General features: G+C 41.6%; 1 protein-coding gene and 1 long non-coding RNA gene across 4 annotated transcripts in view; one reads left to right on the forward strand and one right to left on the reverse strand.

Moving 5' to 3' along the window:
• The window catches only part of LOC131514764 (uncharacterized), a 54038-nt gene extending 30258 nt beyond the window's left edge, over positions 1-23780 (reverse strand). For both annotated transcript variants that reach the window (XR_009263260.1, XR_009263259.1), the window contains exon 1: positions 23276-23780. This is a non-coding gene — a long non-coding RNA (uncharacterized LOC131514764). The remainder of the gene's footprint in view (positions 1-23275) is intronic.
• SLC35F1 (solute carrier family 35 member F1) overlaps positions 1-27226 on the forward strand; it is a 470792-nt gene that overhangs the window by 377101 nt on the left and 66465 nt on the right. For both annotated transcript variants that reach the window (XM_058735097.1, XM_058735096.1), the window contains exon 7: positions 2977-3131. In XM_058735097.1, coding sequence (XP_058591080.1) covers positions 2977-3131 — 155 coding nt within the window. The remainder of the gene's footprint in view (positions 1-2976; positions 3132-27226) is intronic.

Raw genomic sequence — 27226 nt, forward strand, 5'->3', positions numbered from 1 at the left:
ATCCAGCTCCCGACTGGACAGATGCTCTTGGATGATGCATCAGCATCTAAAACTAACGTGTTCAGAACGGAGCTTTTTATTTCCCCTGAAAACGTGCCCTCTCTCAGTTCTCTTCATTTCGGTAAATGGCGCCATAATTCACCCAGTTTCTAAATTAACCAGAACCCATGAGAACCCGTGGGTATCCGTGATGCCCTCCTTTCTCTCACTACCCACATCCGGTCTGTCACCAGGGCTTGTCAAGTTCCCTACACACCCGGCCACATCCCTTCATCTCCACTGCCATCCTGAGCAAAGCGACCAGTATCTCCTGCCTGGATTAAGACACTGCACTTCTTGCTAGTCTGCCATGCTTTCTCCATCCAGTCCCTTCTCCACATAGCAGCCAGAGCTATCTTTTAAAGATGTAGATCGGGTGTTGGCCACCTGCTACCAACTCCTCAATGGCTTCCTATTAACAACTAGAATAGGATGTCAATTTCTTTCTGAGACCTACAAGGCCCTGCATAATCCATCCTTTGCCTAATTTTCCACCCTCATTCCTTCCTTCTGCCCCATTCTGTTCATCCTGCACAAATGTTCTGGCCCTGGCAGCTCCTGGAACACATCAGGCTCTGTCACTGGGGTCCTTCATTTGCAGATCTCCCTACCTGAAATGTTCTTGTCCTGGATCTTCCCATGGCCATCTCTTTTTAGTCCTTGAGCATTCAAGGTAAATGTTACTTGCACAAAGAAGCCTCAGCTAGTCAACCTTCCTAAAGCAAGCCCCCTGCCATTACCTATAAGGAACCATTTTCTTCCTTCTTAGCACCAAAGCAACTCTAAACTTATCACCTATTCTGTTTTCCACTACTTTCCTAGCCAAAGGCAGAGTAGGTAGTCAGTGAATACGTGGTTGAATAATTGAGTGAATATAAAACATCAGATCCCACATGTGAGAGTCTACAGTGTGCCAGGTAAGGTGATGGAAGGGTAGGATTATGGAACTTTCTAATTCAATCGTATTTAATCTAAATCAGTGAGATGGTAAAAAAAAAAAAAAAAAAAAAAAAAAAAAAAAAAGACTGGTGCCTGGACTATGTTCTGATCAAGTTTGACTACTTTTAGTGGATTTTTAGTGGATTAACTTAAGGATATATCTTGTTCCCAGTCTTTTAATCTCAGATTCCTTCAAGAAATGCTGAGATAATTTATGTCTTTCCATGTATTGATCATAGGTTATTTAGTATTGCACTTTTAGTAACTTGGTTTAAAGCAGGATGAATTATTAGTAGCATGAAACCCAATTACAGGAAAAGTGACCGTTTTTAGGGAATTAAAACTTCTGATGGTGAGTCAAAAGCTATCTGATATTACTATGTCTGAATATCTGCAAGAGGACGTGCTTTGTTGAACTAGGAAAGCGGTTATTCTAGTGTCCTCTTAGGGCATTTCCACCACACTAGAGGGGGCTGTTGTACTGAGTTTGCTTACTTAATGTTCAAAATAATCTTTTTATATAGATTTGATGTGGCTTTCTTTAAACTGAGAATCAGAAATATATAGGATGATGATTTATGCCCTTAAATACTTTTCATATAAGAAAACCAAATTTCTCTTCAGAGGAATCACCAGTCTTCATAGGCAAAGGGACTAGGTGTCCAGTACCTACAAAATCCTCCCGAATTCATAGAATTCAGATGAAGCATTTGTCCCATGGCCTCACCAAACACTTCATCAAGAATTCCTTTGGACAGGTCGGATACTTTTATTTTAGTAAAATGCCCAAAGGTCCACTGAATTATATTACTTGTGTTTATTCTATGCTTTATTCTTTCAGGGTAGAGAAATGAGCATTATTTTTGTACATTTGTATTGTATCACCATCTAGGAAAAGGTGAACCAAATTCTAGATTTAGCCATAAACTCTTGATTCAGACTCAACAAAATCGTGTAGTTATGGAATCAGTACTAACAAGTGTTTATCTAGTTATAATGAGAGACAATTTTAGAGAATGGGGGGGCTGACCATATAGCATTTAAGGACTTTCTTTTATCTTTCTGTTTTATTTTTTTTCTTTTTAAAAAAACTTTTCTAATGTTTATTTTATTTTTGAGAAAGAAGGAGAGAGAGACAGAGTGTGAGTGGGGGAGGTGCGGAGAGGGAGAGAGGGAGACACAGAATCCAAAGCAGGCTCCAGGCTCTGAGCTGTCAACACAGAGCCTGACGCAGGGCTTGAACTCACAGACCGCAAGACCATGACCTGAGCCGAAGTCGAATGTTTAACTGACTGAGCCACACCAGGCGCCCCTTATCTTTCTGTTTTAAAAAACAATGAAGTGAAGAATTTACCTAACTACTTCTAAAATAGCAGAGCCCATATGTGAGAACCCACCGTATGCTAGGAAGGGTGATGGGGAAGTAGGACTGAGCAGGATTCACAGATCTAGAAGAAATTCACAGATCATGGTGTGTTCAGAGAATGAAGTGGTCTGCCCCAGGTCACACAGGATTCCAGTTCAGTACTCTTAGTCCCCCTCTCTGTGATACGTAAGCCCTTCCATTTTGAGGACTATATACTTCATCATTGTGAGCAATACAGGAACCAAGTAATTTTGCAAACAAAAGAGAGATTAAAAAAAATGTTTTAAAAGACATAGACAGGAAACGTTAAGTACAGCACCATCGGAAACAGAATTCAGAAGCCTTGACCCCACATTCCGACGCTAGCCACTAAGAGGCACTCCTTCCCAGAAGAAGCAAAATATCAGTTATGGGGTGCGAAGCAGCAAGTTCATTTTCCACACGACGATTTTTTACGTTTTATTTTATGTTTTAGCTATGTGTTACCCAGTAATAAAGTCAGTTCGTACGGTGAGGAAAAACACCCTGTGTGAGTGATCAGTAGTATGCACCGGCCCCCTTGGTCCACGCACTGTGGGTACTCAGAGGCCCCAAGGAGACTGTCACATCCCCTCTCTTTCCTCTCCTCGCAGGACTGCTCTACGTTGGCTTTAGCGCCTGCATGTTCGGTCTGTATAGCTTCATGCCGGTCGTCATAAAGAAAACCAGTGCCACTTCCGTCAACCTCTCCCTGCTCACGGCAGATTTGTACAGTCTGTTCTGCGGATTGTTTCTCTTCCACTACAAGGTGAGTAGAGTCAGTGCTCCTCTGTGAAGACAACACTTGGTGGGACATAACCCATATAGGTGGGAATGCCCTGCTGTGGAACGCCCCGGTGTTGTGTAGGGAAGCAGGAGCGCAACTCCGTGTGCTAACCCCCAGATATTCACCTTTCCACCAGGAGCCAGAGGCACCATTTTGTCGCAAGAGACCAGTAATGACAGGCACTTGATGGTGAAAGATAAGAAACTGCCATGGAGGGAAGGGCTTTTGGAAAATGCGGGACAGTTTTTCTGACACCGTTCAACCCAGAAGCTACTCTTCTTCTAGCCTAAAGCTAGTAAGATTTGTACAGTTCCCCAACTATAACCACACAGTGGATTCTACCAAAGGCACTGGCAGGGTATGTTCTCATTGGAGAAAAGATAACAGTTCCCGCAATTTCTGTTTTGCAGATATTTTCATAGCAAGCTTGAGTGGAAAATGCTAATGCACTTGAAATATTGCTTCTTTACTGAAAGATTAGGGCTTGGACTAAATGAATGCAAAGAGATCTTTTGAAGCATTTGCAGTTAGTATATCAGCCCGAAGTAAAGAAGAAAGTATTCAGTCCAAACATGGCAGTCTTTTCAAATCCCAGATGACCATCCTGCTCACCCACAGCAGACAGGACTAATCAATTATGGCTCAGTGGAGTCAGATTCTATCTTTTAAACACTGCACTCACTTCAGACATTAACAGTTGATTGGGTCAGTGGGGACTCTGAACAGGGTGCAAAAGGACCAGTATGAAATATCCAGACAAACAAGACCAAACTAGGGCAGGCAAAAGAAGAGGCAGAAGAAAGAGATAATATACTCTGGCCGCTTCTAGTCAAGCGCCTCAGCAGTGATATTACAGCTAACATTGCTAGCACATGGGTGTGGCCCACTGATGGGCCATGTTGGTGGGCAGGGCATCTACAACCAGGTCAAACCACGTTTGGAGGTTCCCTAAGAAAGGCTGAGCTGGAAAGAGTATGAGATGACCATCTTGAGATGATGCTGGTCCCCAGCGTCCCATATGGCCATGTTCCTGAAAGTCTCCTATCACCAGGGAGACTGGCTAACAATGCAGCTGAGGTGAATAATCAGAAATATTACTGGATGAGCCAAAGTCATAGCCAAGAAACAGACTAAGAAGGGCAGACGCAGGTGGAAAAAAGATTACAAACAAGGTTAGCTGAGAGGACCAGAAGCAGATCTGAAAGACAAGAGGTAGAGAAAATGGCCATGGCAGAAGACCGGGAAAGGGCTGTATCCCTGTTTTATAAGGAGCCCTGTGCCCAGTGTGGTGGCAAAAAAAATGACAGCCTTTATACATTGTTTGTAATTTGTTTTGTCTAGAAGGTACAATCTCTGTTTCCTGAGCACACACTGGTCCTCATGGGGGTAAAAGTAAAAGTCACAGCATATTCCTCCATTTCTCCCAGTCACAGTGTTGGGACGAGCAGTTCTCCTGAGATGCCCCCTCCACCACACCCAATTATTTTCCAGAGCCCTGGGGACCACCTAGCCACGGTCTTACCTGTTCAGCACAGTGGCCACCATTCTTCTTCTCTCCTCTGCTGTTAGGCATCCACATCTAGTGCCTTCCCAAGTGTGACTTCCATCCCCAGCAATTATTCCTGTGATTGTTTTTATAAGCTCCTAAACTAGACAGATCCCTTTCACATTCCTTAAGGAAAGATGACGAGACCTATAGTTCTGACTGAGGACCGTAGGCACTTCTTGGACGGCCAAGATCCAGTCTGGCCCCCAGCATCCCTTATGGCCGTGTTCCTGAATGCCTCCTGTCACCAGGGAGACTTGCTAACAATGCAGATCCATGGGCCGCACCTCTGATCGGATACTGGAATCAATATTTAGGGATGTGTCTGGGGGAGGCTGCACTATTAATAGGCTCCCCTGTGAAGCTGATGTCCTCTGACTTTTGGTTGGACCTGGGGCTCTCCATACGAAGCATCAGGGACTGAGAAGGCTGATGACAGCTCAGTTCTCACTCTCCACGGTCTATCTTCCTCTCCCAGCATGTGTGTGTTGCTTCTTACTTGGGATAAGGAAGTTTGCTGGAGAGGAAGCCATGTAGTAAGCCTTCATCATGCCATCAGAAGGGAGGCTGTGTTATCTGAAAATTGAATTCTTGTGTTCACCAATTTGGAGGTGTGGTGGATGTTTTTATTTCTCAAAGCAATGTTTCACCATGTACATATATTTTGTTACTGTTTAACAGATACATTTCTTTCCCACGATTGGTTCAACACAATAGGTGTTTTCTCTGGTTAAAATTGATCCCTATTGTCTTTTTTTTTTAATTAAGCTTCCAGGGCACCTGGGTGGCTCAGTCAGTTGAGCATCCAACTTCAGCTCAGGTCACGATCTCACAGTTTATGAGTTCGAGCCCCGCGTCGGGCACTGTGCTGACAGCTCAGATCCTGGAGCTGCTTCAGATCCTGTGTCTCCCTCTCTCTCTGCCCTTCCCTTACTCATGCTCTGTCTCTCTTTCTTTCTTTCTTTCTCTCTCTCTCTCTTTCAATAAATAAATAAATAGACATTAAAAATTTTTTAATTAAACTTTCACGATAATAATAGATTCACATGAAGTTTTAGAAATAATACAGAGAGATCCCCATTTCCCCTTCACCTAGTTTTCCCCATTGGTAACATCTCACAAAGCTGTAGCACAATATCTGAATATTAACACTGATGCATCAGCATACAGAACATTTTCATCCCCACAAGGGTGCTCATGTTACCCTTCACAAGCATGCCTACTTGCTTCTCCCCCACCCTTCAGAATGCTGCAAAACTTTGTGTTTATTCTCCATTTCTCTAAATTTGTCACTTCAAGGATGGTATGTAAATGGAATTAACCAGTAAGTAACCTTTTGGGTTTGACTTTTTTCACTCAGCATAATTCTCTAGAGATTCATCCAGATTGTTTCATATGTCAGTAGTCCATTCCTTTTTATTTCTGAGCACTTTTCCATGAGATAGATGTACCATGATTTATTTAACCATTCCCTCGGTGAAGGACATCTGGGTTTTTTTTCTATTTAGGGCTATTATAAATAAAGCCGCTCTGAACATTCATATACAGATTCTCATGTGAACAGTTTTCATTGCTCTGCAATAAACAGCCAAGAGTCCTAGTTCAAGGCATATGGTCATAACATGTTTAATTTTATAAGATACTGCCAAACTGTTTTCCAGAGTGGTCTATTGTCTTTTATTACGAATACATGTTCATTGGGAGAAAGTCAAAAAATACAGATAAATGCAATTACAAATTGATACAACTTTATAGTATATATGTTTTTATAGTATATATGTACTTTATAGTTCATTTGTATTTTAATAAAATACGTTTTTATTTAATATGAAAAATATTTTATAAATTACATTTTTATTAAATGTAATTTATTAAATAAAATAAAATTTAATAAAAAACTACTTTGTTACATGCTTAATGTAAACTCAGCATGTATATATCCCCTTGTCATTCAATATCTATACATAATATGTATGTGAGTCTGAATGGGTGGTTCTCAACTCTGTCTATGCATTACAGTCACTTGGAGAGAATATAAAACATAGTCATGCCCAGGTCCCACTCCAGAGAGTCTGATACTGTTTGGTCAGGAATGGGGCTTTTTCGAAGCTCTACAGGGGATTCATCACTTATCCTAATACACAACCAGAGTTGAGAATCACTCACAAGATTCTTTTAATGGATATATAGTATCCCATGTAACAGTTTTAGTTACCCAGGTTGTCTCGACCATGGCACTATTGACATGTTAGACCAGGAGATTCTTTGTTGGGCTAAGGGGGTGTGTCTTGTGCATTATAGGATGTTTAATGGCATCTCTGGTCTTTGCCCAATGTCAATAGCGTCCCCCTAATAGTGGCAATCAAAAACGTCTCCATATGTTTATTGAGAACCATTGATTTAACAATCCTTAATTATTGAATTCGGGTGATACCTCTTTTGGGCTAATATAGATAATTTGGGGACTGAGCGTATACTAAATTTTTGCTCACATTGAATGTTTCAGTGTTCTTCTTTTTTTAAATCATTTTAAAATAAATCTTATAATTGGTCCGTTTCATTTCTCTTTTGAAACAGAGATCTTTAAAATAGTTGGAGAATCCTATTGACCAATCAGGAGCCCTGCAAAGAGGCAGTATTTGCAAAGCCCTGTTATTATGGTAACCAATATTACAACACAGACAATGCTCTAGTCCTCCTACCCCTTCACTTGCATTGTACCTACAGTTGACTCCACACCTCTGAGTTCTTGAATAAATACTGCCTTGTACTGTTCTTTCCTTGTTTTATGAATGGAGTTTAATATCTGCAAAGAAATAAGTTGAATACTCAATTTAAATCTAGAAATAAATTCCTTCTCCCCTTTTCTAAAAGAATCTCCCAAGCAGTGCTTGAATTTCCAGTCAAATAGACATTGTTTGGAAAATTCAGGACTTTTTCCCCCTGGCCCAGCTTGCCTGCCTCTGAAATTGGCCTTGGGTTTCCCCAGATGGGAGGCTTTCTAGAGCTAGGGAGAAGGGTGGGTCTGAATGGCTTGTCGGTTTCCCACTAGAGCCGGATGGGCCATCTCAGAAAATTGATTTTTAAATAATGCTTATTGGTGGTATTTTTATCATCGTAAGCAATTTATGGTTAATGCAAAAATCTTGGCAAATTTTGCAAAGTTCAAAAATGGTGATGTCATGTGATGGGTCATATGTGTGTGTGTGTGTGTGTGTGTGTTTAATTGAGTTATTTGGTTTTTTATCATTGATTATAATATTTCTTTATATATGCTGGGTAGTATATACACTTGTCAGATACATGATTTGTAAATATTTTCTCCCACTCTGTAGTTGTCTCTTCATTGTCTTGTTAGTGTCCCTAGAATCATAAAAAGTTTAGTTTTGATGAAGTGCAATTTATCGATCTGGTTATACTTTTAAAAACATGAGGGGCGCCTGGGTGGCGCAGTCGGTTAAGCGTCCGACTTCAGCCAGGTCACGATCTCGCGGTCCGTGAGTTCGAGCCCCGCGTCAGGCTCTGGGCTGATGGCTCGGAGCCTGGAGCCTGTTTCCGATTCTGTGTCTCCCTCTCTCTCTGCCCCTCCCCCGTTCATGCTCTGTCTCTCTCTGTCCCAAAAATAAGTAAAAAATGTTGGAAAAAAAAAAAAAAAAAAAACATGAAAGGAACCAAGTCAATCCCACCATGGACCTCAGGCCACAAGTCTTCCCTGAGGGTTCCCAACAGTGCTCTTCTCCAGGGCTGCTCAGTTATGATTGCCAGTTGCCTCAAATCCCCTGTTCTGAGGGGATGGATGAAAGTCAGCCTAAGGAAGAGAAAATTCAGCTCAGGTGAGGGTGACTTCTAACTCTATAAAGAGTGTCGTGGGGAAGAGAGTTTAAGCCAGTAACCCTCAACCTTGGCTGCACATTGGAATCATCTAAAGAGTTTTAAAAATACTGATGCTTGGGTCCCCCCTCCCACTGATCCTGATTTATACAGTCTGCAGTACAGCCTGGGTATTAGATTTTTGAAGGCTCCCTAGATGATCCTCTGATGCAGCCAGAATCGAGAGCCCAGTACTTCAGATTGACTTTATGTGGCTGCAGCCATTGGAACTAGGACCAAAGGGCGAAGATGATAAGATTATAGCTAAATAAAAAGAATCTTGTTAGCTATTAGCCATCTGAAAGTGGAAGGGACTGGCTTGTGAGTTATTTTCACTGGAGGAAGCCAGACACGACTGTGAGAGGGACAATGTGGAGGGGCCTCCCACTTCAGTACTGGCGATTGACCAGTGCCTTCCAAGATCTCACTTGGTTTCACTATAGTCTGCACTTACAGTTTATTCCCTCACTTAATCATGATGTCTTTACTCTAAATAACCTTCTGGTCTGGTTATAAATATCTGCAAGTTGCAAGGGGGCGGGGGGCTATTTGCTCACAGATGTTGCTTACCCAGGCAGAACTAAATGATTAAATGAACCACTCCTGCCCAACATTGATTATTTGCTTTTTCTTGCTTTCCACCTTTGGAAGAAATTCATTCCCTTCCCCACCCGTCAGTACACAGTCTGTACCTTCTCCCCATCTTGTGCTGACTGCCATGCTGACTGGGCAATAAAGCCCCATGTCCCAGGGAAGCAAATGACCTAATTCTGAATTAGACTACCTGCATGGTATAGTGCTCTTGCAAACCCTAATTTTACAAGACTTTTGAGAAGTGGTTATATGTGTCTCTTCTTTGTTATCTGACAACATTATTGAATCCAGAACACTAAATCTATAGCAATCCATGGAAAGTACAGAAAATGAGCTTTATTGGGCCTCAGAGACCCCCATCACCAAACCCAGAAAGAGATATACAATTTGATGGTGTGTTGGCTTTTCAGGGTTAGAGCTTGATCAGTTATGAATTCTATCCCCTTATACTTATTGTACAAACAGGAAAGTTTTGAAATGGAAAGGATTAGATTTCTATGGCTGCTCTAACAAATTACCACATAGTTAGTGACTTAAACCAACACAGATTTATTATCTTACAGCATTGGAGGTCAGAAGTCTCATGGGGCTAAAGTTGTTAACAGAGTGTGTGGCTTCTGGAGGCTCTAGGGGAGAATCTGTTTCCTTGCCCTTCCCACCCTCTAGAGGCTGTCTGCAGCCCTTGGCTCATGGCCCCAAACTCTATTTGGAAGGGCAGCAGTATAGCATCTTCAAATCTGACCCTGGTGTGATCATATTGGGCCTGCCCAGATAATCCTTAATTTAATCACATCTGGGGAGTCCCTTTTACCACATAAAGTAACATACTCACAGCTTCCAGGGATCAGGATGTAAACACATTTGGGGGCCATCACTTCACTTGCCACAAGAGGACTATTAGTAATTACACCAAGATAAGTGAGGGTACATTGGTTCCAAGCCAGACCTGCTCAGACATAATGGCTGTGCTCTTTTAGAAGCTGCATCTTGTCACTGAAGACACGTTCTCCACCTAGATAGACACGGCACTCTGTTGAATTTCCCAGCTGATTTTTAAAGTCGTTCTGGCTACCTGCTCTTATGTGACTTTAACAAAGAGAACACTCAGGCATGTGTGGAGAAAATGGATTAGGGCGGGAGGGCTACTGAATGTCTCCTGGGTGAAGAATGAATTCAGAAACACGGTATGTTTAGCAGACCACAGACTGCCAAGTCAAAGGAGCCTAGACTTAAAGTGTGGCTTCTTTTTACTCTTTAATTACTTTGGACCAGGTATTTATCCTTTCCCAACTTCAAGGTGATGATACCTGCCTTATGGAGTTTTTGAAGGGAGTAGATGGCTTGTAAATGGCAACCATTTCTCTGATTAAATGTATGCCTCGGAATTAGTAATCCTTATCTCATTCCACTTTTAGGATACAACTTATTTTAAGATTTTGTAACAAGGTGTAGCTTTTAACAACATTTTGTGAGTTTTCTCTTATTCCTTGTTTGAAAAGGCAAAACTGGGTCTCATGATACAAATTTAGAAAATATTGTATCAGTCATTTTCCGCTGGATTCCTTGATTCCTTCATTGCTTACAATGGGATTTTTAGGTGATAGCCGTAAATACAAAACATTCAGGTGCTATTAAAATAAAATGCCAATAAATTCTTTTACAGTATGCCATCATATGCTGAACATTCTTCAGGAAGATAGCAGCCAGTGTTGAATATGCAGAATATTCCTTTTTGCTTGACATTTACAATAGAAAATGGCTTACTTCACACATTTTGCGATTACCTTTTCAAGGTGTAATATTGCCACAGAATAGCTGTAATAAAGTTGAGAGTAATTGCATAAGTAGTGATTATTTTTTGTAGCTGCATCAAAATAAACATGAAACTGATAGAGAAGAAATGAACATTGTAAATTCTCTCTAAATTCCTTTTAACGCTCCCCCTTGGCCACTGGTCTATATGGTTCCCCACACTGAGCAGCCTGAAACCACAGGTGATCTTATTGGAAGAGTAACATTTTAGGAAAGCAACGGCTCCATAAAACTTATATTCACACATCAGGGAAAATGTTTTTATCATCCAAATATGTACTACTAAAAAAAGGGGAGAGAGTAATTTCAGAATCACTTGTCCAAGAAGGCTACTTCAACTATTCTGGGTAATGTGATTCATGTGAATTTTTTAGAATTTCATCTGTATGTGTTCATTAGAAAACATTCTGCCTGTTTAGCCTCATCTTTATACCTGACTGATTTTTGTAATTGCTGTGAGTTGTTTTTGACAAGTAATCATAAAAGTTTCTTACATTGTCAACTGCCTATTCTAGCAATCCACATTACATCCTGTGAGGACAGGTGTAGAGTCCCATGATCCTTCCTGACCCATTCTGTCAGCCACTAAAAATTTCATCCCACATGTGCCAGTTTCTCTAACTGGTTTTGTTGTTCTTGTTGTTGTTGTTGTTGTTATAAGAGACTTGGCAAGAAAAGTTTAGTAACCTCGGATGTGGGTATAACTTAGTAATACGTGATTATACACTGAATCTCAAAGAACTTCATTCAGCAAATATTTATTTATTCTATGCCTGCTATGTGCCAGGCACTGTTTGGGTGCTTAACTTTTCATTTATAAATAAAGATGACAAGAACACTAAAAATCACCAAGTGGATTAATGCAAAGGCTGAGATTCCAAACCACTGAAACTTGAATAGACCAACAATCTCAAGCATCCTTAATATCTGAGTGCCAATGCCAGAGAGTTTGCAGAGGTTGCGTTAACAGTGGAATCTTTCATTAGCTGGGGATCAGGATCCAGAGCCAAGCAACTGTTGATCCTCTGTGGCAGTGAGCAATTTGAGTAATGCAACTGCCCTTGAGCAGCCAAGGCAGGCAGCCTCAGCCTGTGGCAGCCGGTGAGCATAACAGCAATAGTGCACAATCTTATAAAAATACCCTCAGAGGCAGCTTGTTGTATTTCCTTTGGTAAGTATGGCATCTTTAAAGGCTATGATTTTTAAGTGCATAATACTAATTATAAATGGGAGATTTTGATTTTTTTATTATTTTTTTTCATTTTAGAGAGAAAGAGCCTGAGCAGGGGAGAGGGGAAGAAGGGGAGAGAGAGAGAGAGAGAGAGAGAGAGAGAGAGAGAGAGAGACAGAGAGAACCTTAAGCAGGCACCACACTCAGCGCAGAGCCCGACACGGGGCTCGATCCCACCACCCACGGATCATGACCTGAGCCGGAATTAAGAGTGGGGTGCTCAACCGACTGAGCCACCCAGGTGCCCCTAAATGGGAGGTTTTAAATTAATGCTTACCTTTTATGACTCTTTTCATATTTTTTAAACTGTCACTGGTGAGTAAAGAATTGGAGAAATTGGCATCATTGAGGCCCCAAAGTATTTCACATGAAATACAGAGGTGATAGAGCCATGAATGTTTGAACTTGGTTTCCCCCTGCCTGAAAGCTCAGTACAGAGTCTTTTGAGAGCACCATCTTCCTAAATTAACTAGGGTAAGTGCTGCCAGCTTCTGCGGACAGGAGGCAATACTCCCCATGCAGCCATTCAGAAACCCAGACTCCTTCCATGTTGTGGTTCTGCCATCCTCTAGGGCGGGGATTAACAAAGTAGGATCTGCAAGCCAGCCCCTTGTTTTCATAAATACAGTTTTACTGGAGCACACTCGTGCCCATTTCTTTATATATTAACCATGGCTGCTCTTACCCTACAACGACAGCATTGAGTAGTTGTGACAGACACTGTGTGACCCACAAGCCTAAAATATTTACTATCTAGCCCTTTAAGAAAAAGTTTGCCAGCCCCTGGGCTAGGTTCTTAGAGTTTCTATTGAGACAGCCTGGAGACTTTTATGGCTGTGTCTAGAGTAGTATACATAACCTCTTGCTCATTCTTTCGGCCAGAACTCAGTCACATGGCCACACCTAATCGCAAGGGAGGCTGGGAAATGTAGCTAAGCTGTTCATACAGGAAGGAAAGAATATAGGTTCAGTGAAGTAGCCAATCTCTGCCACATTAGCAATTCCCATTTACTAGAAATAGTGGAAGGATTAGACAAGTTGGGATAGATTGTGAGGCAGGTCCAGAACTGTAGCCAGAAGTCTGAATTCCTTTTACAAAAGTCTATTCATAAACTACACATCACAAATATTTTGAACTCACATTATCAGGACAAGCTGTAGGGAAAACAGAATGAGCTAGAAAGGTTGCAGAAGTTTCAAATGGAAAGGCTTGTGGTTGCACTGGAGCATAGCCAGGAAAAACCAGCTAGTTGTCTCCCAGGAGAATGCACGGGATGTGCTTGTCACTAGGTGCACAGTCCAGCCCCCTCCTACATACGCAGACACCTAATTTTGTCATCCAACCTGTATGTGTCCATCTTCCATTGTCTAGAAGATAAACGAGCCAAGCTCACAGAAGCAAGGCATCAGCTTGCTGAGATAAAGAACAAAGCTTGGCTCAAACCTAAAGGCTAAAGCAGAGCCACCCCTCCACACATCTTCAGGAGCTACCAAGACTAGTTTTCAACTCTGTAAGTGTTGAGAGTTTTTATGTACTCCCTTCTATGAAAGATAATACTGTCCCTCCCTCATTTCCTGACTTCTGTTGTACTGTTTTTATATTATCAATGATTTTAACAGTGCATTTTAATCAACATAATCTTTATGGGGTTTAAGCCATATTTCCATACTTAACTACATTTCCTATATATACCACCAGTCCCTGAAACGCAGGCTCTTGTTTTCTGCATTCTTTATTTTGCTTTATGTCTTAGATTTTATCACTACTGCTATTGTTAGGAAGCAGGGCTGCTATGTACGGTTGTACAGGCTGTCCACAGTGCTATTTGTCCATTTCTAGGAAATACTTTACAACAGATGCTAGTCAAGTGCCTTGAAGAAAGAAAAAGTTCACAGTCACTGGAAAAGTGCCATTGGGCTGGCAGTGCGTCTGTCAGGAAGTGTTCACAGGGACTTGAACAGTATCTCCCAAGTCTTTACTTCCTTGAAGACATTTCTTATATTTATTTATATTCAAAGGGTAATTTTCCTAGGTTACATTTTCTTTTTCTCAGAACTTTATAGTTATTGAGATTTGTTTAGTTTAGTTTTGTTTTGTTGAAAAACTGAGAACTATATCCAATCCTTTTCAGTCTTTTGAGTTACTGGATTTTATTGTTCAGTAGTTTGGGGGTTTCTCAAAAAAGGGCCTACAAGTGTCAGATCTCTGGGTTCTTTTTGTTTGAGAATGTCTCTGGTGTCTTTACACTTGTAGGTCAGCTTGGTCAGTGACCTGTCCCATTCCCAGGAGTACAGTTCCTTGGTGGCCTTGAACTGCCTCCCCCACCCCCACCACCCTCACTGCCCAGTTCTCCTCAGAGCCTCAGATAATGGTAGATTCCAAGGCTTCCCCATCCCGCCTCCTTGAGAATATGAGGAAGTAGGAAAGGGTGTCTGTTCCTGAGAATGTTTCCTTGACTTTTCCTTCAGTTTGCCTAATCGCCATTTAATCTATTCTTTCCAAATTAGAGAGATCTGAAAGTAAGTATATCCACCAAAATGTGAACACAAGGCCAAGGGCAGACAGAATGGCAAAGTTGTTGCATGTCAGGCTCCAGAGTCAGACCACCTGGGTGTTAATTTCAGCTCGCTCTCTACCAAAGGGCCCCTAACTTTTTCATACTATAGGCCCCTTTGTTGGTCTGGTAAAGCTTAGAGATCCTTTTCACAACGTTTTCACATGTCTAAAATAAAATACTTGGCATTACAAAGCAGGCTGATTATATTAAAATAAAGTTAACAAAATATTTTTAAATGTGATGATATAGTAATATACAAATCACGGGATCTAGAAGCACTCCTAATAACTACTGTCATTTCAAAGCAGTGATGAGTGCAGATCTGGAATGATCTGCAGCAGTCGACATGTGCTATGAAAATATATGTGATTTCTGTTGGCAAAAATTCTAAGGTACTGCCGATACCAGTGCGGCTCATTGCTTACGTTTATAATGGAGAAATGTTAAATGACAGTTAGAGGTCAATGGAGATAAAAATGCAGGGTCTTTGTCTAGGTTTACAGCGCCCCTGAATTCTATACAGGAACCCCGGACGCTAGCCAGTTATACAGCCTTGTGCAAAAGTTACTATACTTTCATCTCTAGTTCCTCCTTCAGCAAATGGGGGTGATAATAGCGGATGCTGTGTAACTGGTAGCATCAGAGTTCCCGGTACAGAAATGAGTATAGAAATGTAAATCACTCACTGCAGTGGCTGCCACAGTGAACACTCAGTAAATAATCCCATTATTAAGGATGGTAGACTTCTGAGGGCTTGTATTTTATGTTCTGCACACTTTCAAGCGTTGCATAAATTACGTAGTTGCTGAAACCATGTGCATACGTTATTTTTATAATCATAAAACGATAAAGTTGTCTCTATCCCGAAAATACATAAAGCTAGCAATACCCTCTAATAAAAAGGAGGTCTAAATACGAATCTCTGCCATTGCAAGATGCGCCAGAAGTGCGACCAGACACTGATCGGAAGGTTTCAAGGGGTTTATTCTCAGTTTTAATAGACAAGCATGAACACAAAGGGGAAGTGCTTCTTTGTGTCTGTTTTCCTCATTATTTTCACGTAGCAAAACTCTTCGCTCATTACATTGCCAAGGACTAACTTAGTCACATGCCGAGTCTCTTTCTCATTTAAATCGATTTGGGCTGTGGTTTTATTTTAAAAATAAATACATTGTAAACCATTCTGTGGAGCTTCATATTCAGGAAGGTAACTCAGTTGAGCTTGAATGTAAATTTGGTGCGTGGCTTTACGTCCAGTTCCTTCTCGATGCTGCATGGAACCCGGGCATTAGTGTGCAGAAGAGTAGCTGTGTGTAGTTGCTCTGTGGAGATCCGTCTCACAGAGAAAGTAGTTATTGATTGTACTGGTGTTTCCTTTGTATGCTAACCAGGTCTACCTTTAGATAAAAGGACTGACCTTAAGTGAGAAGTAAGTACAAAGCTCCTGATGACAGAGTTCCCTTTCTGCTGGATCCTTGGCACAGCACCTAGCACAGCACCTGGTGCAGTATGTGTTCAGCAATTATTTATTCAGTGCAAGGCTTATCTCTACAAGAAACATTAAAGGTTAAACCTCACTTTTCTAGGCTGAACATTATCTAGGAATTTTCACATTATACGCAAAAAAGCTGTTGATCGATATGGACTCTTACATCTCCAGTAGATGCGACCAGCCGAAAAATAAAGAAAAAAATAGATCCCACGATAGCAAGCCACTATTTTGATTCATTCTTTGATTGAATTGGTGGATTGCTTAGAGAACGTCTTCAGGTAACACGAAGCTTAGAAAACTGGTTCAGTGTCATAGTAACTATTACATTATCGTGGGGGTGTGGAAGAATGGAGCTCGCAGCGGGGATTGAAAATTTGCAGAGAAATGTATTCTTTGTATAGGAAGAATCCTATGTAACATTCAGACATTCGTAAGTCATCCCACAGCGAAATTGTGAATTGAGTCATTATCACATACTATATTGCCATATCTATATTTATATTGTTTACATGCACAGAGGTCAGCAAAGTGGTAAGAGATCAGATTATACATATTTCGGGCTCTGGAGGCCAGGCGGTCTCTGTCACAGCTACTCAACTGCCATGGACATGGCTACCTTCCAATAAAACTCTACAAAACCAGGCAGCTGCCAGATTTGTTGGTTTACTGACACCCGATGTAAACCATGACTGTCCTTGCAAACTTTTCACTAATCCTCAGCACCAGGAAAGGGCCATCTCCTCTGAAAGGTGTGTCATTAATAAAGCTACTGAAAGCTGTACACAAAATGTTACAAATCTCTTTGCATTTCAAGTGTACAGACTTGCTTGTAAGGCTAATTGTAATAATTCTCCCTAGTCTTAGCATTAAGCGGTGCATGCGCCTTCTGTTTCAGTTCTTGGTGGCATCTAAGGCCATATCTGTTGGTTTTCCTACAGGGATACCCACGGCATGCATTCAGTCCAGGGAAATGTCTTCAGTTTATTGGTTTGTTATTTGCATTTTGCACAGAGGCATGAGTGGGGTGCCAGTGCAAACCTGTGGCCCTGAGCGAAGATGTGAAAGGGAAGGGATATGAAAGTCATCACTTACAGAGAAAGATGAAGCAAAGGCATCTGTAGACATGAAGCGCATTCCAAAAGTTTCATATATGTAATGTGCCTCAGAAGAACCGGCAATATCAGATAACAATAATATTATCAAGTTAACTTTCCCAGAATCACATGTCCAGAGAAAAGAGGCCCTTATACACACAGGCTAGACAATAAAGGCGGTCATTTCCAAGTGACAAATCTCTTTACAGTTTGGTGATATCTCACTTTGCCCATCTCCCTCAAAACTATAGTCAGAGACATCATGGATGGTTATGGTCCTATCAGTTCATGGATATCAAATTTAGAAGACAGCTCTTGATTCTGATTTTTTAAAATGTGTGTATATAATAGTAACAAACCCAAAGTTCAAAATGTTTTTAAGCCTTAAGACATTAGATAATTTTATTTTTTTTTAGTTTTTTTTTTTTTTAAAATATAATGTATTGTCAGGTTAGCTAACATACAGTGTATACAGTGTGTTCTTGACTCCGGGGGTAGATTCCCGTGATTCATAGCTTACATACAAATCCCAGTGCTCATCCCAGCAAGTGCCCTGCTCAGTGCCCATCCCCCATTCCCCGACGCCCCGCCGACCCCTTGCATCAACCCTCAGTTTGTTCTCTGTATTTAAGAGTCTCTTACAGTTTGCCTCCCTCTCTGTTTGAAATGATTTTTATAACAAGTACAAAATTTAATTTAAAAGGGGAATAAGACACTAACACTGTTGTTGAATGTCTATCACGTTTGTGATAGCACATTATGGATTTTGAGGATTATACCATACTGTGGAAATGGAGCGATAACGATGTTGTAAGATTTTATTATGGAATAACCAAATATTCTGGGCGTGATGCCAATACTTCTTAGTGATATTTTGGAATTAGAAAGTGAGTGTTGAGGGTTACTTAAGAGAAGGTGGAAGCTATTCATCAGGTACCAAACTTATTTAGAAAAAAATTATTAACTATTAAAACCATAATGTGATTTCCCTCTTGACATCTGCCACATCATGATATTATTTACAATCAATTACTCATCCATTTATTTTATTCTTCTGTCTTTCCTGCCATTACCAGGTACATGTGAGGCAAAGAAATAAAGAATCCCAATATGGTTGTAGGAGAAGCTAATTTTTCATTTTGTCAAAGGTTCCCCCCCTACACAGCCGTGATAATATTTCTTGGTGATTGTTTGTTTCTGTGAATTGAGAAAGAATAGCATCCAACTTCATCAATAATCCATTAAGGTTATTCCAAGATGTGTTGAATCAAAGTTGAGTCCTTCCCATATGCATAAATATATGAATTGCTTTCAGAAGCGTGAATGTAAGCAATAGAAGAACAAAAAGAATTATGTTGCAATGCAGTTAATGAAACAGTTGGGAGATGGGAAGAGAATTGGGTGGAGGGTCAAGGCCTTGGGCACTATGTCAGCTGTCACTACAAGATGGTGCCCTGAACACTCTATTGAACTTCCCTCAGCTCCAAGATGTTCATCATAGTACTCCGTACTTCTCTGAAGGTTTGGTTTTTAAAAACTGATGTGAGATGAAAATACTTTGGAGGAAGTTGACAGCAGCTTTGTTTGCTAAGATTACCATACTTAAGCAGTGTTGTTATTAATTGGGCTTTCCTAAATATGGTTCTCTCCACATAGAATACTTCTCAGGTTGCAAGAATGGAGACCGCTGGAGAAGTGGGAGAACTTTATAGATTAAACACCGGCAGGAATTATACCTACAACAACAAATAGTTTATGCTAGTACCATAGAAGATGTTAAGTGTACCTCCTCTCTGTTTAAAGAGATGATGTGTGAAAATACGGGAAGAAATGCACCATGAGAAATGCTTAGAAAACAATCACATACCCTCAGAATAGTCAGCTTCAGTAATTGAGATCCAGTCTTCATTTCTCTTTGTTGCTCCTCCTCTAAAATGTATTCTATTTCTACTGCCATCATCTTAGTTCAAACGCCAGCATCTCTCATTTAGACCGTTGCAGTAGTCTCCTGGTCGGCCTGCTTCCACTTAATTCATCGCTACAATTAATCACCCACCAGCAGCCAGAGTGATCCTTTTATTTTTTTTTTAAGTTAATTTATTTATTTTGAGAGAGAGTGCACGTATGCGAGCGGAGGGGTAGGGCAAAGAGAGAGGGAGAAAGAGAATCCCAAGCAGTCTGGACTGCACTGAGCTGCACTGGAGCACTGGGCTCCATCCCACAAACCGTGAGATCATGACCTGAGCCCAAATCAAAAGTTGGACACTTAACCGACTAAGCCACCCAGGCGCCCCCAGAGTGATCCTTTTAAAACACCAATTAGATAATACTCTCCTCTGCTGAACACCCTTCTTTCTCATTGCATTTTGAGCAAAATTTAAATGCCATGCTGACCTCTAAGGGCCTACACACTGTTCCTGAGTAGCCTATGCTTTTATGGCTCCAACCTCCACTCTTGGCACTTGCGCACCATATTGTGTTTCCCTTTAAAAGGGGGAAATGCGGCGCCTGTGTGGCTCAGTGGGTTAAATGTCCGACTTCGGCTCAGGTCATGATCTCGCGGTTTGAGAGTTCGCCCCCCGCGTTGGGCTGTGTGCTGACAGCTCAGAGCCTGGAGCCTGCTTCAGACTGTGTCTCCCTCTCTCTCTGCCTCTCCCGAGCTTGTTCTTTCTCTCTCTCTCTGTCTCAAATAAATAAATGTTAAAGAAAAAATTGAAAAAAAAATTTTTTTTTACATTTATTTCTTTTTTGAGAGATCTAGAGAGACAGAGCACAAGTTGGGGGTGGGGGGGCAGAGGGAGAAGGAGACACAGATTCCGAAGCAGGCTCCAGGCTCCGAGCTGTCAGCCCACAGCCCGACATGGGGCTCGAACTCACAAACCGTGAGATCATGACCTGAGCTGAAGTCGGAGCTTAATCGACTGAGCCACCCAGGCACCCCAAGAAAAAATTTTTAAAAGGGGGAAATAATCATAGCTTCCTCATGAGTTATTAGGAAGGCAAATAATGTAAATCCCATTAAACAGCACCTGGTACACAGAATGCACTCAACTATGAATTACTACTAAGTGTTAGACATCAGCAACATTGGCTATCCTTCTAGTTACAGAACTGTGCCCTTTCCTCCTTGGGACCCTTGCTCTTGATGTCCCCCTGCCTGGACTTGCTCTTCTCCAGGGCCTCCCATGGCTGTTTCTGTCTCAATTTCAGTGCCTCATCTGCAGAGAACACTTCCCTCATGATCTAAGTAGCTTCCACCAGACTCTCACGTCACCTGTCACCTGTTGGTTTCCTTCATAGTGTTTCCTAAATCACATTACAGATTAATTCCTTCTAATGTTTTCAGTCTCGTCTCCCACAAAAGACTGGAACCTAGGAATGGCGTTATATCCAACATATTTATCATTATACCCTCAGCTCATGAAATGGTAGAAACTCCATTTGGATGGACAATGAAGTGATAGCTAGGGTCTCGGCTCACAGGTAAGCCAAGTTACTGAATGAATAATTCATTGCTGAGTCTATTAGTTCTATATGGCTGCTGTAACAGATTACCACAAACTTGGTGGCTTAAGACAACAGAAATTTATTCTCTCACGGTTCTGAGGACCAGAAGACCAAAATCTGTTTCAAGGGGTGTGCAGCTGCACCCCAGCAGACTCTAAGCCTAGGGTGGGTGATGGTCCAGTGAGGCCAAAGGAAAGACCCAGAGACAGTGATCAAGAGGTAGGTTTGTTGGGGGAACCTATGCACAGGGAGCATCTGCTGTTGGGATCTACGTGCAGCAAGTGCTTGTATCACAGCAACTTAACCCAGCACCTATCAGTAGCCCTTTCCCTCCTCGCATGGGCCAGCATTTCCAAAACATCAAGGTATGCCACCTGGTCACTCCTTATTACGGGAGGGACGCTCCAGGTTGGCCACCTCCAAACCACCTGACCTTGAACACTGAACAACACATTCTCCTTTACATTCTGCTTGCTGGGAATGTAGAGGGAGGACAAGATCTCTACGTTTTCAAGATGGTGATTAACAGGGGCATTCAGGGTGTGCTCGTACCAACTGGCCGTCCAGCCTGTACCATATACCTGGCCAAAATTCAGCAGTTATGCTCCATCCAGAGTCTCTTGGGGAGAATCTGTTCGCTGCCTCTTCCAGCTGCTGTGGCGGCCTTCATTCCTGGGCTTATGGCTACACATCACTACAGTCTTTAAGGGGAGCATCTCCAAACTCCCTCTGCTGTGTCTTCGCATATCCTTCTTCTCTGTGTGTCTGATCTCTCCCTCTGCCTCCCCTCATAAGATACACGTGATTGCACTCAGGCCCCACTTGAACCTAGCTATGTTAGTGTGTGCTCAGGCCTCCATAACAAAATACCACAAGCTGGGCAGCTTAAACAGTAGGGATTTATTTCTCATACCTGGAACCTCGAAATCCAAGACCAGGGCCCAGCAGCGTTCAATTTCTGATGAAAGCTCTCTTCCTGGCTTGTAGACGTCCACCTTCTCAGTATGTCCTCACTTGGCCATTTCTCCATGTGTATGTGTAGAGGTGGGGGAGGTGGGAGAGAGAGCTCTCTGGTGTCTCATAAGGACACTAATTCACTAATTCACCTTTATGACCCCATTTAACCTTAAATACTTCCATAGAGGCCCCATTTCTAAATATAAGACACATTGGGGGCCATGGCTTCAAAATACATATTTAGAGGAGTGGACATGATTCAGTCTGTAGAGCCCAGGATAATCTATCACCTCAAAATCTTTAACTTAATCATATCTGCAACGACCCTTTTTCAACTGAAGTAATTAACATTCAAAGATTCCAGGCATTAGGATGTGGATGGGTGCCACTTTTCAGCCTACCACACCGAGGAAGCAAAAGGAATTGCTAAACTTACATATACTTGTGGATTCTCAAAGATGGTTTGTGCCGACAGGGGGTAGTTGCTCCAAATTAATAAAGTAAAGCAGAATAGAAACTTATGAGGATTCCTGTGACTTATGTAATTACACATCATTGTAGGAGAGCTCAACATGAAAATAAGTTCAAACACTGAGCCTATAAACCAAGGGTTTATTCTTTGCATTGACAAAAAACCTTCCACTCCAGATGGATTGATTGCTGTTGCCAATTCCATAAATGCATTTGCAATTCAATTTGATTCATGCTGACCTTTTCAGAAAGAACTATTGAGGAAATTTTCAAATCTATCTGTGCTTTAGCATTTACTCTTTGTGATGTAAAGCTAACAATAGCTGACATTTATTGAACATTTACTATGTGCCAAGCACTGCACCAAAAATTTCATATATGTGAAAATATATATATATTTATGAAATATACATATTATGAAAAGTTTCATACACACACACATACACTTCATTTAATGCTCACAACAGCCCCATGTGGGAAGTATTATTATCTTTAGTTAACAGACGAGTGACCAGAGGCCTGGAGAGTTAAGGAACTTGTCCAAGACCACAGAGCAAGAAAGTGGCAAACAGAGATGCGAACCTCACCATTCTCACCAGAGCTCATTCTGTGAGGCCCTGCTTGATATTCCCCGGAAAATATCATTAAATATTCCATTTCTAAAACTTGCCATGGAGAGAAATTGTTATGAAAGGTTTACATCAGCATTAAGACCTTTAGTATAACCAGATTTTCCTTTTGCCAATTGCATTAGGGTTCTCCAAAGACCTAGAACCAATAAGACATGTGTGTGCTTATGTATCTTTCTCTGTCTCTATCTCTAAGAGGGCCAGGACAGGCTGGGGTTGGGTGATCCAACTTCATTGCTGAAGGGTCTGGGCCCTTTAGTGCCTGGATTGGGTTGTTGAAGTTTCCCATTGACTGTAATCACAGGCCATGGTGATACTAAGGAATGCTTAGGGATCTCGTGTATTCCAGACATATTATTCCTTACCTTCATCATGAAGTAGCAGCCCGATTTCCCTTGGAAACCCAGATCAATCACCCCAGCCAGCACAGCGACGAGAACTCCCTTCTTTGTTAACTGAGAAGCATGAAGAGCCCAAAGCAGTTGGGTGGCAGTCTTCACTTTCAATTCAGTGGAATGATTGTTGTGTCTCCTGGTAGCAGTATTCCTCCCTTTGGAGCTAAGACTTTTAGATCAGCAGAGCAGACGGTGCAGTAACAGGAAGCAAAAATTTTACTAGTGGATCACTAGGGGAAATAGGACAGGGTGCCACTCCTATTTCCGCCTCGAGATTCATTGTACCGGAACAGTTCTGTGACATAAGTTGAGCTGCAACACTACCACTTCTATAAACTCAATATGTTTCACTGGCTTTCAATTTCAGTCTCCTGTAAAATCACTCCAAGCCCCATGTGCACCCCTGTGTTGTGTGGAAGGAAAATAGATGTCTGATGATGCAAGAGTCCGAAGGAATGCGGGAGTGAAGGCCACTGCTCAGCGTCCCTCACACACAAATGTAATCCCTTTTTGACTAGTGATAAGAAGAAGGAAGCACAGAAAGGTGACATAAATGAGGCATCTAATGGCCTTTGTTGTAACTGAGCCTATAATTAAACACTCCCACAGAGTAGGCCCCTTTTATTCCACTTCTGGCTTGGCTATTCTGGTCTTCTTTTGCTGGACTGCCGAGACTAGAAATCTGCATGAATGAGGATTTCTATCAGTTCATCAAACCAAGTGAAAATGTCTGTTTGTCATATAAAAGATAATGTCAGAAATCCATTTTTAGCTCCCTGTTGCTGTACTCATGTGTGAAATTACTCACAGGGGAAGATATTTGCCCGTAAAAGAACCCTTATTGGCCTTGGATGTGATTGGCTGCACAAATTATACTGCCAGATGAATTGGTTTTGCAAATCAAACAGAAGGCCTCATAAACCGAACTGGGATCACAGTGCGGGGCACAGCCTTGCCCTGTGACGGTGTCAGGGCCCTGTTTGCTGCTTCTCTCCTTAGCAACATGATGGCTGGAGGATAAGTTGTTCTCCAAGTATGTAAATCTTTGCAATTCCTTGGTTTGTTGAAATAGAGAGACCATTTGGTATTTTGACTGAGGTACTCATTGATTTATTTTCTGTCTTGATTAGATTAGCATGAATTTGGGGTTATTTTCTATCTCCTTTGGAGAAAGAATGGGGAAGGAGGGATTGAGGTCAGTACTGCTGGTCTCTGGAAACAACCGATTTTAGCGTTTGTCAGTAGATTGTGTGCCGTGCCCACATTTGGTATTTTCCCATGCTATGACTTATGACTTAGAAGAAAGAAATCGTGCAATATTTAGCAAGAGATTTAGCCCTTTTTTTTTTCTTGGAAAAAAGAAAAGAAAACGAATGAGGAAAAAAGAGAATGAGGAGGAATAAGAGGAGGCAAGAGCAGGAGACAGAGCAACAATAGGCAGGTCTGAAGAATTTGAAAAAGCTCTGTCCTCTCCAGGCAATTTATTTCCAGTTCTGTAAACTCAGAAGACAAACTTTTTGTTTTTTCAATACTCTTAATAATAATAAAAATGATCTTGTTAGTTCAGTGCAGAGCCAAAATTAGGAGGTCAAGCATCAACTTGTTTATGTGGGCATTTCGGTGGAGCCAAGTCTGTCTAGTTGCCTTGCCCTGAATAGCAACTGGCTCAGACCCAGCAGCAATAAATCAGGAACAGGGGAGAGCCTTTCCTTGCGGGAACCCAAGCAGGCCACGGCTTACAGCCTGGCCTGCCCAGCCAGGACCAGCCTCCCCTGCTTCTGCTCCCCACCATGGCACTCCCAAGCTCCAGGTGTGATCCCCAACCTGCTGAGACACACACAGCTGCTGAGAGATGAGTTGTCCTTGGTGAGCTGTCCTCTCTCGCTTCTCCACCCCAGGACTCTCAGCGGATTGGTTGTTGCCCAAAGGGTCCACCCTTCAATTTACGTATCAAGTGGGAACCCAAGAGACCTTGGATGCCCCTTTTAGTTATAAAAGCCAGTTTTCTCAACCCGTAATATTTGGATTTAAAAACTTTACTATGGCATTGTATTTCATTGTGATTCACTCTTAACTAGCATTTTGCATTGCTTAGTCACTGATGAATCTTTTTTTTTAAATATGAAATTTATTGTCAAATTGGTTTCCATACAACATCCAGTGCTCATCCCAACAGGTGCCCTCCTCAATGCCCATCACCCACCCTCCTGTCCCTCCCACCCCCCCATCAAACCTCAGTTTATTCTCAGTTTTTAAGAGTCTCTTATAGTTTGGCTGTCTCCCTCTCTAACTTTTTTTTTCCCTTCCCCTCCCCCATGGTCTTCTGTTAAGGTTCTCAGGATCCACATAAGAGTGAAAACGTATGGTATCTGTCTTTCTCTGTATGACTTATCTCACTTAGCATCACACTCTCCAGTTCCATCCACGTTGCTACAAAAGGCCATATTTCATTCTTTCTCATTGCCACATAGTATTCCATTGTGTATATAAACCACAATTTCTTTATCCATTCATCTGTTGATGGACATTTAGGCTCTTTCCATAATTTGGCTATTGTTGAAACTGCTACTATAAACATTGGGGTACAAGTGCCCCTATGACTGACGAATCTTTAAACTAGTATGGAACCTAGAACCGCCAATCTGCGTCATCTGGTTTTCTGTTGGGAACAAAATTGGCTTATTTGTTCTCAGCCTAGAAATCATGATTAGATGTGCCAGTTGGTCTAACTTTATATGTGCATTTTCTATCACAGGGTATGGAACTACAGGGGGAAGTATACTGTTCTGCATGGCAGATCATTCAGGAGAGTTTTCACAAACTTAACTAAAAGTCTCATTTTTCCCAGGCATGACTTGCCACTGAAATTGCCAGGCCGTCTCCCTGCATGGAAATTCTTCCCGACAGCTTTGGAACCTCACACTTCCCTGCCTGTGCTGTCTAACCTTGGGAATGACCAGTCACTGCCCTTTATTGTTCTAGTTACCTATGGTTGCATTGACTTCTGAAGCAACTGCTAAGTTTGCACATTCCCAGACTCTACCTTCCTAAGTATTTTCTGTTAAAGAGTTAAAAATGTGGAAAGGTTTAATTACATCTGTATCTGTTTAAAAGAATAAACGTGGGGGTGCCTGTGTTGCTCAGTCGGTTAAGTGTCTGACCCTTGATTTTGACTCAGGTCATAATCTCATGGTCATGACATTGAGCCCCGCACTGGACTCCATGCTGAGTGTGGAGCCTGCTTGGGATTCTCTGTCTCCCTCTCTCTGCTCCTCCCCTCTCCCTCAAAATAAATAAATATATTTTAAAAAAAAAGAATAAACTTAAATAAGAACTAGAAAGGAAATCATTATTGTAGCCACATATCTTTTGTTAGCCTTTGTATATGTGAAAAGCCATGTGTAAGGACACTTAGAAATATCCTTGAATTCATTTGTAAGCAGCTTCCTTATGCAGTTCAGAAACCACTTTCAACTCTTAACCATGATCATGCTTCCAAATGGAATGCCTCTTTCAACAGCAGACTTGCATCCAGCTGGGCAAGACAACAGGTCTATTTAAATTTTAGCAATAATGCCTTCAAGATAAGACATGACCTGACATATTGGTATTTCCTTCTTCCATACTTTATGGATAGCCTTAGAAACACATGAGGGTTTGAAAATGTTGTCCTTTGCTCACCGACCATACATGAGAAGACTTCAGGGATAGTGGTCTTTCACCTACTCAGCTTCTGTCAAGCAAAGTTCAGAAGGCAAGTCCTATCAGGTCAACAGTAATGGCTCACAGGTGTGTGTGTGTGTGTGTGTGTGTGTGTACACGCGTGCACACACACACACACAAAATGGGAGACATAGAGAGAAAGAATACATACTGGGTGGATAATATAGAAAAGAATTACTACTTTTTAGGGTTTCCAGT

Source organism: Neofelis nebulosa, chromosome 6, assembly GCF_028018385.1.
Source record: "Neofelis nebulosa isolate mNeoNeb1 chromosome 6, mNeoNeb1.pri, whole genome shotgun sequence".
Lineage (NCBI taxonomy): Eukaryota > Metazoa > Chordata > Mammalia > Carnivora > Felidae > Neofelis > Neofelis nebulosa.